The 12203-nt window shown below is 57.9% G+C and overlaps 1 protein-coding gene across 1 annotated transcript; it reads left to right on the forward strand.

Moving 5' to 3' along the window:
• Positions 1 to 1578: 1578 nt before the first annotated feature.
• On the forward strand, positions 1579 to 9016 carry LOC308518562 (testisin-like; the record flags this gene model as incomplete). The annotated part of the gene is made up of 8 exons (XM_081090285.1): positions 1579 to 1667; positions 3896 to 4092; positions 4177 to 4206; positions 4295 to 4321; positions 4534 to 4699; positions 5773 to 6056; positions 8347 to 8501; positions 8753 to 9016. The coding sequence occupies 8 exons, from the start codon at positions 1579 to 1581 to the stop codon at positions 9014 to 9016; spliced, it is 1212 nt and encodes a 403-aa protein (XP_080946411.1).
• Positions 9017 to 12203: the final 3187 nt, after the last annotated feature.

A 12203-nucleotide genomic window follows, 5' to 3' on the forward strand; every position in this document is an offset into this window, starting at 1 on the left:
TCCCATAAAGGGAGAACAGACCACAAAATACACCTTGTAGAGGTGAAGGTTAATCCCAATGGTGTGTTTTTTTCTTTTCCATTCTCTATTTCCCCATACAGCAATTTCCCACAGAAACTACAAACATATAAGCTCAACCTCTAGAGATGGCTGGGGTCTCTTCCTGCTCTTGTGAGGGGAGTCTGCCACTCTGTGTGTGGAGTGGCCTTTCTTGCTTGTCCTCTCTGTTCAATAAAACCTGCTTTCCTACTTCGACCTCTTGTCTGGCCCGCATCCTGAATTCTTTCCTGCCCGTAGCCAAGAACCCTCTGGGCTCGAGTCCCCACTAGGGACTTGCCTCTCTGGAATCATAAATGTTTTCATTTTGTCTTGATTGAAAGAAATACATTGGTGAAGAAATGGCAAACAATATGAAAGTGGCTGTGTGTAGGATCACATATCAGATCATTTCAGGTAAAACAGAACCCAGGGCTAACCCCATGAACTAGAGATAGGGGTGTTTTACCTTGATAAACGTTACAAGCCCCTGAAAAGATGTAAGAGACATGGGTCTCTATGCCCCTGTCAACAGAGCCTTGAAATACATAAAGAAAAAAAACGTTCTAAATACTCAAGAAACAAACGAATCAACATTTTTTTCTCAGAAATCAAGAGATCGGGTAGAGAGAAAAAGCAATAACACTGGGGTACTCACTGAGCATGAGTTCAGCCGAAATCAAGCATGTGGGGCTGTGAAGAATCACTGTGCCCCCAGGGGTAATAAGCTCTTAGAGGGGGGACTACCAGGAGGTTAGGCTGATGGGAACTGGGGGGCCATCAGAAGGAGGGGAAAAGCTTAGGAATCAGGAAAAGTCTCCCACATCCTCCCTCCCGCTCAGCGCCCAAGGCTGGCCGGCTCTCCTTTCTGGCCCACACAGCCTCCCCAAGGCCTCTGGCGGAGGGGCCAGGCTCACAGCTGCAGGCCAGGGCAGGGGGCGCTGGTATTCAGAGGAGAATATCACTGGGGGTCGTTCAGGCTGAGAATCCCTGTCTCCTCCAGCTGCTCCACCTCCCTGAATAAAGGGTCCCTCCTCAGAACCCAGACATCCTGGGCCCACCTCGGGCCCTCAAGAGCCCCGGGTTGAAAACGAATGCTTGAGGGTACAAAGTGGGAAGTACCCCAGAGTCTGCAGTTCTGCTCCCCAACTTCTTACCCCTCTGAGGGGTGCTGGGCACTACACACAGCACGGAGTAGATTTATCTGGCTTTGCCACCTGTAGGGCTTTGAGCAAGTCCTTCAAACATCAGAGTCTCAGTTCCTCTGCTGTAGGAAGGGTTCACAGTAGCTCCTGGGAAATCAGGCAAGAGGCATGTGGCATGGTTGGCAGAGTGCCAGTACACAGTAAGTGCCCCATAGGAGGTGAGAAGGCTGGTGCTGTGATGCCAGGGCCTGGGCAGAGGAGGGAAGGCCTGAGGGTCTTGCCAAGGATGTAGAAGAGGCCAGGGTCCCTGTGCCCAGGAGCACTGTAAGGGCCAAAGGTTGAGAACCACTGGAGTGGTCACACCCTTCAATAGCTCTCACCTCTTCCTCTGGGGAGCATGCCGAGGACACTCTACCCTCTACCCTCCGTGGCCCCTGCCTTGGAGTCCACGGGCACTCAGGTTGGGGCACTGCTGCTGGTGCAGCTGTTGGCGGGAGTGCCTGCTTGGAGGGACTCCCAGAAGCCAGTGCTGAGTCACTCATCATTGTGAATCCCACAGTGTCTCTGGTGGTGCCTGGGCATAGAGCGCTACCAGGCAGGCACAGCCTTCCTGGGACCACCATGCAGTCACTGGTCACAGGGACACTGGGATGGACAACCGCTGGGGTATCTCTCGCTCCCATGTTGGTGATTTCCTTACCCCAGCACCCCAGGAATGTGTTTGAAAGATCCTTTCCACCTTTCAAGATTTAATCCAGAGGAGGAAGAGGAGGAGGAGGGGGAGAGGGGCAGAGGCCTGCCACCAGCAGGCAGCCTGAGCAGGCGGGACTAGCCTGTCTGTCTTCTCAGGAAGAGATTAGGTAGGCCCTGGACCAGCCGTGGGCAAACTACGGCCCGGCGGCCGGATCCGGCCCGTTTGAAATGAATAAAACTAAAAAAAAAAAGAGACCGTACCCTTTTATGTAATGACTAGGGGCCCGGTGCACGAAATTCGTGCACTGGGTGTGTGTGTGGGGGGGAGTGTCCCTCAGCCCAGCCTGCCCCCTCTCACATACTGGGAGCCCTCAGGCATTGACCCCCATCACCCTCCGATCGCCTGATCGGCCCCTTGCCCAGGCCTGACGCCTCCGCCAGAGGTGTCAGGCTTGGACAGGGGACCCCCATCTCCCCCCGATCACTGGCTCTGGCCCCCGCCCAGGCCTGAGGCCTCTGGCCCAGGAATCATGCCTGGGCAGGGGACCCCCATCTCCCTCTGATTGCTTGCTCCACCCCCCGCCCAAGCCTGACGCCTCTGACCCAGGCTTCAGGCCTGGGCAAGGGGACCATTATATCCCCCAATCCCCGGCTCCGCCCCCCGCCCAGGCTTGATGCCTCAGCCAGAGGAGTTGACCCTCATCACCCTCCGATCACCAATCACCGGATCGGCCCCTTGCCCAGGCCGGAGGACTCCGGCAGAGGTGTCAGGCCTGGGCAGGGGACCCCCAGCTCCCCGCGGTTGCAGGCTCCGCCCCTGCCCAGGCCTGACACCTCTGGCCTAGGCGTCCGGCCCAGACAGCGGGGACCTGCAGTGGCAGCGGGGGGCGCCGCGATCGTGGGCTTCGCTTTAGGCCCAGGCAAGGGACCCCTAGCTCCTGGGACTGCCAGCTTCGACCGTGCCCAGCTCCCATCGCTGGCTCCACCCCTACTTCCTGCTATCACTGGCCAGGGCAGAAAAGGCACCTGATTCTCCGATCATGGCTGGGGGGCAGGGCAAAGGTGGCCCCAGGGCCGCCTTTGCCCTGCCCCCCAACTCTTAGCTCCCCCCTGGGTTTCCAATCACTGTCAGTGGCAGGGGGCTTCTTCCTGCTTTCCCTTTCGCCTCCCTGCATTGTGCCTACATATGCAAATTAGCCGCCATCTTGTTGGCAGTTAACTGCCAATCTTAGTTGGCAGTTAACTGCCAATCTTAGTTGGCAGTTAATTTGCATATAGCCCTGATTAGCCAATGAAAAAGGTATCGCCGTACGCCAATTACCATTTTTCTCTTTTATTAGTGTAGATGTTTACTCTGAATTTATATTAGTTCACACAAACACTCCATCCATGCTTTTGTTCCGGCCCTCCGGTCCAGTTTAAGAACCCATTGTGGCCCTCGAGTCAAAAAGTGTGCCCACCCCTCCTGGACCATCATGTCCCAAGGCAAGTCTTGTGAAGGATCTCGCCTTCCTGGACCAGCCTAACCACCCTGCCCGACAGGCCTCAGTGGAACTGTTAGTGCTTTCACGGCGCCCTGGACGTGGGCCAGGTCCTTGCTCCTTCCTAGGAGTGGGCAGCCAGCAGGGCAGCCCGGACCCCAGAGTTTGCAGACAAGAAGGGGATGGTTTAGGACTCAGCGGTTCTCAACCTGTGGGTCGCGACCCCTTTGGGGGTCGAACGACCCTTTCACAGGGGTCGCCTAAGACCATCGGAAAACACATATATAATGACATATTTTTTTTGTGATTCATCACTATGCTTTTATTATGTTCAATTTGTAACCATGAAATTGGGGGTCACCACCACATGAGGAACTGTATTGAAGGGTCGCGGCACTAGGGAGGTTGAGAACCGCTGGTTTAAGTGCATCGGTTCCGGGGCCACATCAAGGGGGTGCGGTTGACCCCGCCCAGGAGAAACTCAAAGCTGGGCGCTGTAAGGTCAGAAAGGTCAGTGTTCCCCAATGCCCTTTGACCCAGCAAGGTCAAGCTTGGAGAAGGTGGCAGCCGGGCTTCCCGCTCCCCCAGGGGGCGCCTGCGCCGGCCCAGGAGCAGCCAGAAGCGCAGGGGGCGCCAAGCGGCGGGAGCGGAGGCCATGGGCGCGCCGGCGGCGGCGGTGGCGGTCGCGGTGCAGCTGCTGGTGCAGCTGTTGGTGCGAGTGGAACTCGACGAGCTGGGTGAGATGCCGGCGACCTCGGGGTGGCGGGGCGGGGTGGGGAGCCTGGAGGCCGAGGGGAGCTCACCTTCTCGCCTCCCCGCAGGGTGGCCGGAACATGACACGCTGTTCGCAGGTAAGGCGCCCAGGCGCTCGCTTCCCTGCCCCGCACACCTGGGCCGGAGTGCACAGGGCGCCTCACCTTTTCGTCTCTCTCACCCCAGGTTTCGAGAACTCGTCGTTCCTCACATGTAACTGAGGGGGCCCTGGGGGGAGGGGCGGGCGCCTGCAGACCGAGTGGGGGGAGGGTCCCCAGCGTCCTCTTCTCCCTCCGCCGCGTGACCCCAGGCTGCGCGCGGGGTCCGGGGAACCCCCTGCCCTGCCCTGCGCGCTCCCGGGTGGCCGGGGCGGGCTGACGGGCCTGTGTCCTGCAGCTCAGTCCCGTTCGGTCTGTCCATCCCAGGGCCCTGTGGCCGCCGGGCCGTAGGGACGCGTGTGGTGGGCGGAAAGGACGCGACGATTGGGCGCTGGCCCTGGCAGGGCAGCCTGCGCCTCTGGGGTTACCACTCCTGCGGGGCGAGCCTGCTCAACCGGCGCTGGGTGCTCTCGGCCGCGCACTGCTTTGAAAGGTGAGCCCGGGGGTTGTGGTGCGGAGAACCGGACCCCGACCCCGTGCCTGCACCACCCTCTTCGCATACGATGTGACCCTCGTGTTCTTCTGAACCCCAGGCCCCACTGCAGGTGGCCCTGCTGGGGACTCTTCAGTTTTTCCCAGAAGGGTCTTCCAGAACATTCCCCTGCACATTCGTGTCTTGTTCTGTTCTCTTTCTTGTTCTCTTCTCCCCAAATGGCATCGCTAGCCTTCGCCTTCCTCCTCCCACCTCCCAGTGGAGGTGAGCCACAGGGGGGAGGAATGAGCGAGGTGGGTGAGTGCTGGGCACAGACCCTGGCCTGGGGCAACAGGGGCCCCAGAGGCTGTTTTGTTTTGTTGCAATCCTCACCTGAGGACATTTCCCCTTGATTTTTAGGGAGAGAGAGAGAAAGACAGAGAGAAACATTGATGTGAGAGAAACACATTGATAGGTTGCCTCCTGCATGAGCCCCGACCAGGGCCCAGCCGGGGAGAAGCCTGCAACCAAGGTACATGCCCTTGACGGGAATCGAACCCGGGACCAACGCTCTATCCACTGAGCCAAACCGGCTAGGGCCCTGGAGGCCGTTCTGACTGCACTCTGCTGAGCGTCCCGCTTGGGCATCTGTGCGTCTGCTCGCTCTCGCTCGAGGCTGTGAGAGGTGACAGGCTGGTTGAGTGACTGGCCAGATCACTCCTGCCCCATCACCACCCCCAAGTTCCCAGTTTTTGGGATTTGGGTTGCAACCTCTCTGGACAACCTCTCACCACTCCTTTTTATTTTAATGTTTCTATTGATTTCAGAGAGAGGAAGGGAGAGGGATAGAAACATCACTTATTAGAGTGCATCATTGATCGGCTGCCTCCTGTACACCCTCCCACTGGGGATCGAGCCTGTAACCCGGGCATGTGCCCTGACCGGGAATCGAACCATGACTCCTGGTTCATAGGTCTATGCTCAACCACGGAGCCACAGCGGCTGAGCTCACCACTCCTGGGAGCAGGCCCCAGCTGTGCTCAGGTGGCTGACCCTCTGGTAAGGCCTCCTGACTGCTCTCTCCTCTCTGCCAGGAACACTAGCCCCGGCATGTGGACAGTCCAGTTTGGTGAGCTGTCTGCCGCGCCATCTATCTGGAACCTGCAGGCCTACCGCAACCGTTACCAGGTGGAGGAGATTGTTATGAGCCCCAAGTATCTGGGGGCGTCAGCCTTTGACATTGCCATGCTGAGGCTGGCCTCGCCTGTCACCTACACTAAGTACATCCAGCCCATCTGTGTCCTCGCCTCTTCTGATGAGTTCCAGAACCGGAGTGACTGCTGGGTGACCGGCTGGGGGGACATCCAAGAAAATGAGGGTGAGGTGGGGGACAGGTGGGGGGTTTAGGGCAGGGGAGCAGGGGCATGATCCTTCACCCCCTGTTCTAGCTGCACCAGCTGGGCCCCTCTGTGGGCCTGGTCAGCATTCTCTCCTCACCCGCTGTGCACTCCTGCTCCCCCTGAAAGGGCAGGACTTGCTGTGCCCACACTCAGGTCCCTCTTCCCCCGAGAGACTGAGCCAGAAGCTAGTGGTGAGAGGGAGGCCAGCTTGGCCCAGGCTATCCTCCCAGTGTGCAGGGGTGTTGGTGGGAGGGCCTGACAAAAAGGCCCCACCCTGGTGCTCACCCCTCCCCCAGCCATCCAACCTCCCCACTCTGTCTCCTCCCTGCCTTCTTTATCTATCCACGTTGGCCTGCTCTCCTGGAATGCTGAGCCCATTTCTCTATCCTCAAAATGTCAAGCTATCCTCCAGCCTTGGCTCTGCAGGAGGTTTTTGAGTCAGTAGTCAGCCACCATCTGCTTATCTCTCACCACGAATCCCCTGAAACCGCTGGGCACAACCTCCCCCAAGGTGCCCTGGGTAGGGGAGGCATAGGCCCTCCACCTGGACTGCCCCTTACACTGCTCCCTGGCCTGGCCCATTCCTGCCTCACCCTTAACAATCCTATCTAATAATAGACAAACTTGGTAATTGACCATACCTTCGCTACGCCTCCCATTGGCTAATCAGCACGATATGCAAATTAACTGCCAACAAATATGGTGGCTAATTTGCACACTGCAGGCAGATCCTGCTGCGCCGCCCCACCTGGGGCTGGCGGCAGCGCGATCCCTAGCAGCTGGCCGCCCCAGCACAAGATCCAGGCCTGCCCTGTGCAGGGTGGGGCAGGTGGTAGCACGATCTGAGCGGCCGCCCGACCCAGCACGGGATCCGGGCCTGCCATCTGCGACAGGGGGAGATGGGGCAGACACCATGGGATTGGGCGTGCTATCTCCTACCAGGGGTGCGGGCCTAAGCCAGTAAGTGGTTATCTCCTGAGGGGTCCCAGACTGTGAGAGGGCATAGGTTGGGTGAGGGACTCCGCTCCCCACACCCCCTGGCCAGTGCACAAATTTTTGTGCACCGGGCTTCTAGTAGTAATAATAACAGCAGAAGCTCCTGCCTGCACACTGTGCCAGGCACTGTTCTAGGCTCTAGGGACTCAGGAGTGAGCAGGGTATCATCTATCTTCCCTCAGACGCTTACCTGCAAATGAGGCTGGGAACATTTATACCCACTTCACAGATGAGCAAGCTGACAAGGGAATGGAAATTGCCCAAGACCCCAGAAGGGGTCATTGGAGCAGCCAGGGCTGTCTGTGTGGTCACACATCTGGAATTGGCAGAGGGGATAGAGAAGTCAACACTAGGCTTGCCTCCCTCTAGAGTTGGGGTCCTTTCCTTTCCTGTAGAAGGGGCTGGATAAAGTGCCCCTGCCGTCCACCTCCCTGGCTCCAAAGGGCTGCAGGGAGGCCCAGCCAGGCAGACTGTCCCCTCCCTCCCTGGCCCAAGGCCGACAGGTAATCACATCCAGCCCTAGGCGCCACTCATTGTCACAGGTGGCGGGTGACTCGCGGAGCCCTGCCTGATGTGAACCTTAGCTCTGCCACGCACTCGCTGGAAGATCTTGTATAAGCACTTCTCCTAACTGCGCCTCAACTTCCTCGCCTGTACAATGGGGTAACAATAGTTCCCACCTCATAGGGTGGCTCGGAGGTTTAAAAGCATTCATACAGGGGGTAGCAGAGTGCCCGGCAGATGGGAGGCTCTGCTGACACATCAGCTTTTGGTGTTATTGTGGTCACCATCCCCTGCAGGAAAAGGTAATCCCAGCCCAGACTTAGGAATTGGATAGACCTGGCTTCATGTCAGGCTCTGCCATTTCTGGGTGCATCTTTCCTGAAAGTGGGTCATGCCTGTGCTGCAGCCTGGGGGGGCTGTGGGAGCTCTTGGCTCAGGCCCTGACATGTGTTAATCCTAAAACATCTCAGCTGCGTTACCCGCCTCCCCCGTGGATGCTAAGGCCGCTCTTCACTGCTGTCATCTGTATGTTGCACATAGGGAACCCGGGGGCAGCTGTAACGGCTTGTCCAGTTATTGGGTCCTTCTGTGATGTTGCTCATCACCCATGAGGTGCTGGATGCCAGGCCTGAGTAGAGGACTCGTCAAGGCACCATGGATGCCCCAGGGACCCTGCCCCTGCCCGGTAACCTACCCTGTCCCTCCCAACCAGGTGGCAGAGGGGAGTCTCAGGATGCTCTCTCTTTCTGTCTTTCAACTCCTCTGTAGACCTGCCGGCTCCCTACAGCCTCCAGGAAGTGGAGGTTGGCATCATAAACACCACCATGTGCGACTTCATGTACACACAGCCTTCTTACCGCTACAACATCTGGGGAGACATGATTTGCGCTGGCCATGCTCAAGGCGGCAGGGACGCCTGCTTCGTGAGTGTCCCTCCCACCCCAGCCAGAGCCTTCTGGGTCCTCGTCTCTCGCCAACCCAGCCCCAGGCCTGAGAGGCACCTGTAGCATTTGGTCCTCATGGCAACCTGAGGAGTTGAGACTGTGGCCCCCTTTTGCAGATGCAGAAACTTGGGCGCTTCCTGGGGGAGGAGTAGGATTCGTACCCAGTTTTCCCAGCTCTACAGCCCCTCCTGCTCTCCCTCCCTCTGCCAACCCCTCCTGCCCCGCCCCAGGCCCTGCTCACGCCTTCTGCTCCCCAGGGTGACTCCGGCGGACCCTTGGCCTGTGAAAAGAAAGGGCTGTGGTATCAGGTTGGAGTCGTGAGCTGGGGAGTGGGCTGTGGTCGGCCCAACCGACCCGGTGTCTACACCAACGTCAGTACTCACTTCAGATGGATGCAGATGCTGATAGCCAGCAGCAGCATTCACAAGCCATCCCCCTGGCTGCTGCTGCTCCTCCTCCTCCTCCGGACTGCCCCACTCCTGCAGCCAGCCTGAGCCCAGCGGAGCCCTGAGAGGCAGGGCCATCTGCTGCCTCAGGCCCAGGCTCCCGTCCTGTTTCTAATAAAAACATTTGCATGTTCTAGTGGCTGCCAAACATTCTGTGGACTCCAGGTGGCTTCCTGGACACCCTCATGGTCACTCGTGTTCTGTCCACCCCAAGACCACTCCCTAACTCTTAAATCTCTCTCCACCCGCCCGTGCTATTACAGGTTTGGGTTGCAAACAGCAGAACCCGCTCAGGTTAGTTCAATCAGAAAGATAATTTATGGAAGGACATTAGTAGCACCAGGGTACCTGGGCGCCAGGAAGACTGGAGTGGGGTATTGTGGAGGAAACACCCCCAAACACCCCAGTGCTCATGTTGGTGGCCCCATCACACAGATGTCAGGTGCTCCTGGTCTTAATGCGGCCCCCCAGATGCTGACTTGGGATCCGGGCTGGGGTACAGGTAATTTATTTGGGAGGTGATACCAAAAAGCTCGAGCAAAGTGGTTCTCAACCTGTGGGTCGCGGCCCCTTTGGGGGTCGAACGACCCTTTCACAGGGGTCGCCTAAGACCATCGGAAAACACATATATAATTACATATTGTTTTTGTGATGAATCACTATGCTTTAATTATGTTCAATTTGTAACCATGAAATTGGGGGTCACCGCAACATGAGGAACTGTATTAAAGGGTCGCGGCATGAGGAAGGTTGAGAACCACTGCTATAGTGGGAAGTGGGGGAACCAAGGCAGAGAGAGAGGCACCCAATGACATTTGCCCAAAAGAAGAAGTTGCTGCGTGAGCAGCTGAGGCATAGTCCCGCTGGAGCCCTCTGAGAAGCCACAGGGACTGTGCCCCAGCTTGGGCCCCTGGGAGACAAGGATGCTGGGCGTGGGCACTTCTCTCTTGGCCGCCATGGGGTTCTGCTGATGTGATTAAATGAAGGGCGTGAGATGGGAGGTTTTCCTGGATTATCCGGGTGAGCCCCGTGTAAAAGTGTCCTTGAAACCGGAAGGAGTCGGAAGAGGAAGGCCGAACGATATGATAGGAAAAAGACACAACCCACTATTACTGGCTTTGAAGACGGAGAAGGGGCACAAGCCAAGGACTGAGGGCAGCCCCAGGAGCTGGAAAAGGTGAGGTAATGGTTTCTCCAGATAGGAATGCAGCCGTGCTGATGCTGTGGGGTTTTTTTTGCGGGGGGGGGTAAATAAATTCTTTAAAAAAAATACATTTTTATTGATTTCAGAGAGGAAGGAAGAGGGAGAGAGATAGAAACATCCATCCACAATGAGTGAGAATCATGGTGGATCGGCTGGCTCCTGCAAGTCCCCCACTGGGGATCGAGCCCACAACCCAGGCACGTGCCCTTGACTGGAATCGAACCTGGGACCCTTCAGTCCACAGGCCGACACTCTACCCACTGAGCCAAACCAGCCAGGCTGATGCCATGGTTTTAGTGAGATGCTTGTCAGAATTCTAGCCTACAAACTTTAAGGAAATAAACCTGTGCTGTTTTAGGCCACCAAGAGAGTTACCGCAGCCATAGAAAAGCAACACATTACGTCAGCCTGCACTCCTGCAAGTTCAGGGTGAAAACTCAGAAAATGGAAGATTCAGGTTCAAAAACGGCGAAACCCGTCCAGTGGGTCCTGAAACGAGATTCAAGGTGACCGTGTGGCGGGGCCTGAAAGCAACCAGAAGAGTAAGCCACAGGCTTCGGGCTGTGAAGCAGCCTGGGTCGGAGAAAGAGAATAAACAAGAAATTGCAAGAAGCACGACTATCAGAAACGCGGGGAGGGAAGGAGTCAGGACTGAAGGTCCACAACGAAACAGTATGTCCTCCAGCTTCTAGCCAGGAAGGCCAGGCTGACCCCGCCCGGCCTGGGGAAGCAAGTTCCCATCCGACCCACCAGGCACCAGGCACCTTCCATGCGGTGGAAGTGGGAGAGGGCTTGCGGTTCAGAGGGGCCTGGAGGACAGAAGAAGGGTGGGGAGAGGCCGCCCCCTAGTGGCATCCACGTGACAACGCACAACTCCCTGGTGGGTCCGAATAGGCATTTTGGTGCCGGCAGAGGTTCCAGGCGCCTGCACTCACTCCCAGTGGCTGGAGAGGTTAAGGTTGGGGATCCTCAGTGTCCCGGGAGACAAGCAGCTCCCCCTGGGCCAGAATAAGCCCCTGGGGTGAGGGAGCAGGAGAGAACAGGAAGGTCCTGGGAGTGGGCAGCAGGACCCAGTCATGGAACCAGCCCTGTCGGCTCAGACCCAGCCCTCGGGCACACCGCTGCCCAGGAGGGCATGAGAGCCCTGATTGATCCCTTCCTGGAGGACAGCAGTGGGACCTGCGCCCTGGCCTGGCCGGGAGCCTGTGGGGCCAGCAGGGCTGGGCCCAGGAGCATCTGCGTCAACACCAGGAAGACAGGTAAGCCCAGCCCAGTGGCGGCATTGGGTGAGGGCACCCAAGGTATGGCTGGGGGAAAACAGGGCAGCTGACCAGGCCACCCAGGGCCCAAAGGCCCATATGAGACCCAGACTAGGGGCCCCAGGCTCAATGCTGGCCTTGCAGTGGAGGTGGGGGTGATGTGGGGGTGAGGAGTGTAGTTCCCTTTTCCTGGAGCCCGGACACACCGGGGCCTGTTGGCCTGCCCTCAAGAACACCACCTCCTCATTGGGGCGACGGCCAGTCAACAAATAAATGAACCAAACCAAGAATAGTCATGCCTCACCTTTCCTCCAGGTTCCTGGGGGAGGCTGGCTGCACAGCTGGGCCGGACTGGGAGTGGGGAGATGACCTGGGCGGGTGGGTCCTCTCTACTGAGCAGTGTGGGGGCTGGTTCTGGCCCTACAGAGATTCCTGGGGTGCCCCCTGGACAAAGTCCTGGATGGTCTCTGAAGGTCTCATCTTCCCTGTCCCTCCTGGTGGAGGAGGGTGGTTCCCCACACACCTGGGGGCACAGGCCTCCGCCCCTGCCAGGCCGCTGTACAGTTTTAGACAGCGCTCCCTCCTGGCCCTGGGAGGGAGTCCCCACTTCGACACTGATGGGCTCCTGGGGACAGGCAGAATAAGAGCTGCCAGCAGATGCGAAGAGAATGAGGACGGTGCTGCCCTTAACCTGGCTGCCTCCTGCTCCAGGAGGAATTCCTTGGACCCTTCTATTGTTCCCCCACCCCCACCCCTTGTAGGAATAGCGGGC

Source organism: Myotis nattereri (assembly GCF_964212035.1).
Source record: "Myotis nattereri genome assembly, chromosome: 4".
In the NCBI taxonomy this organism is placed as follows: Eukaryota; Metazoa; Chordata; class Mammalia; order Chiroptera; family Vespertilionidae; genus Myotis; species Myotis nattereri.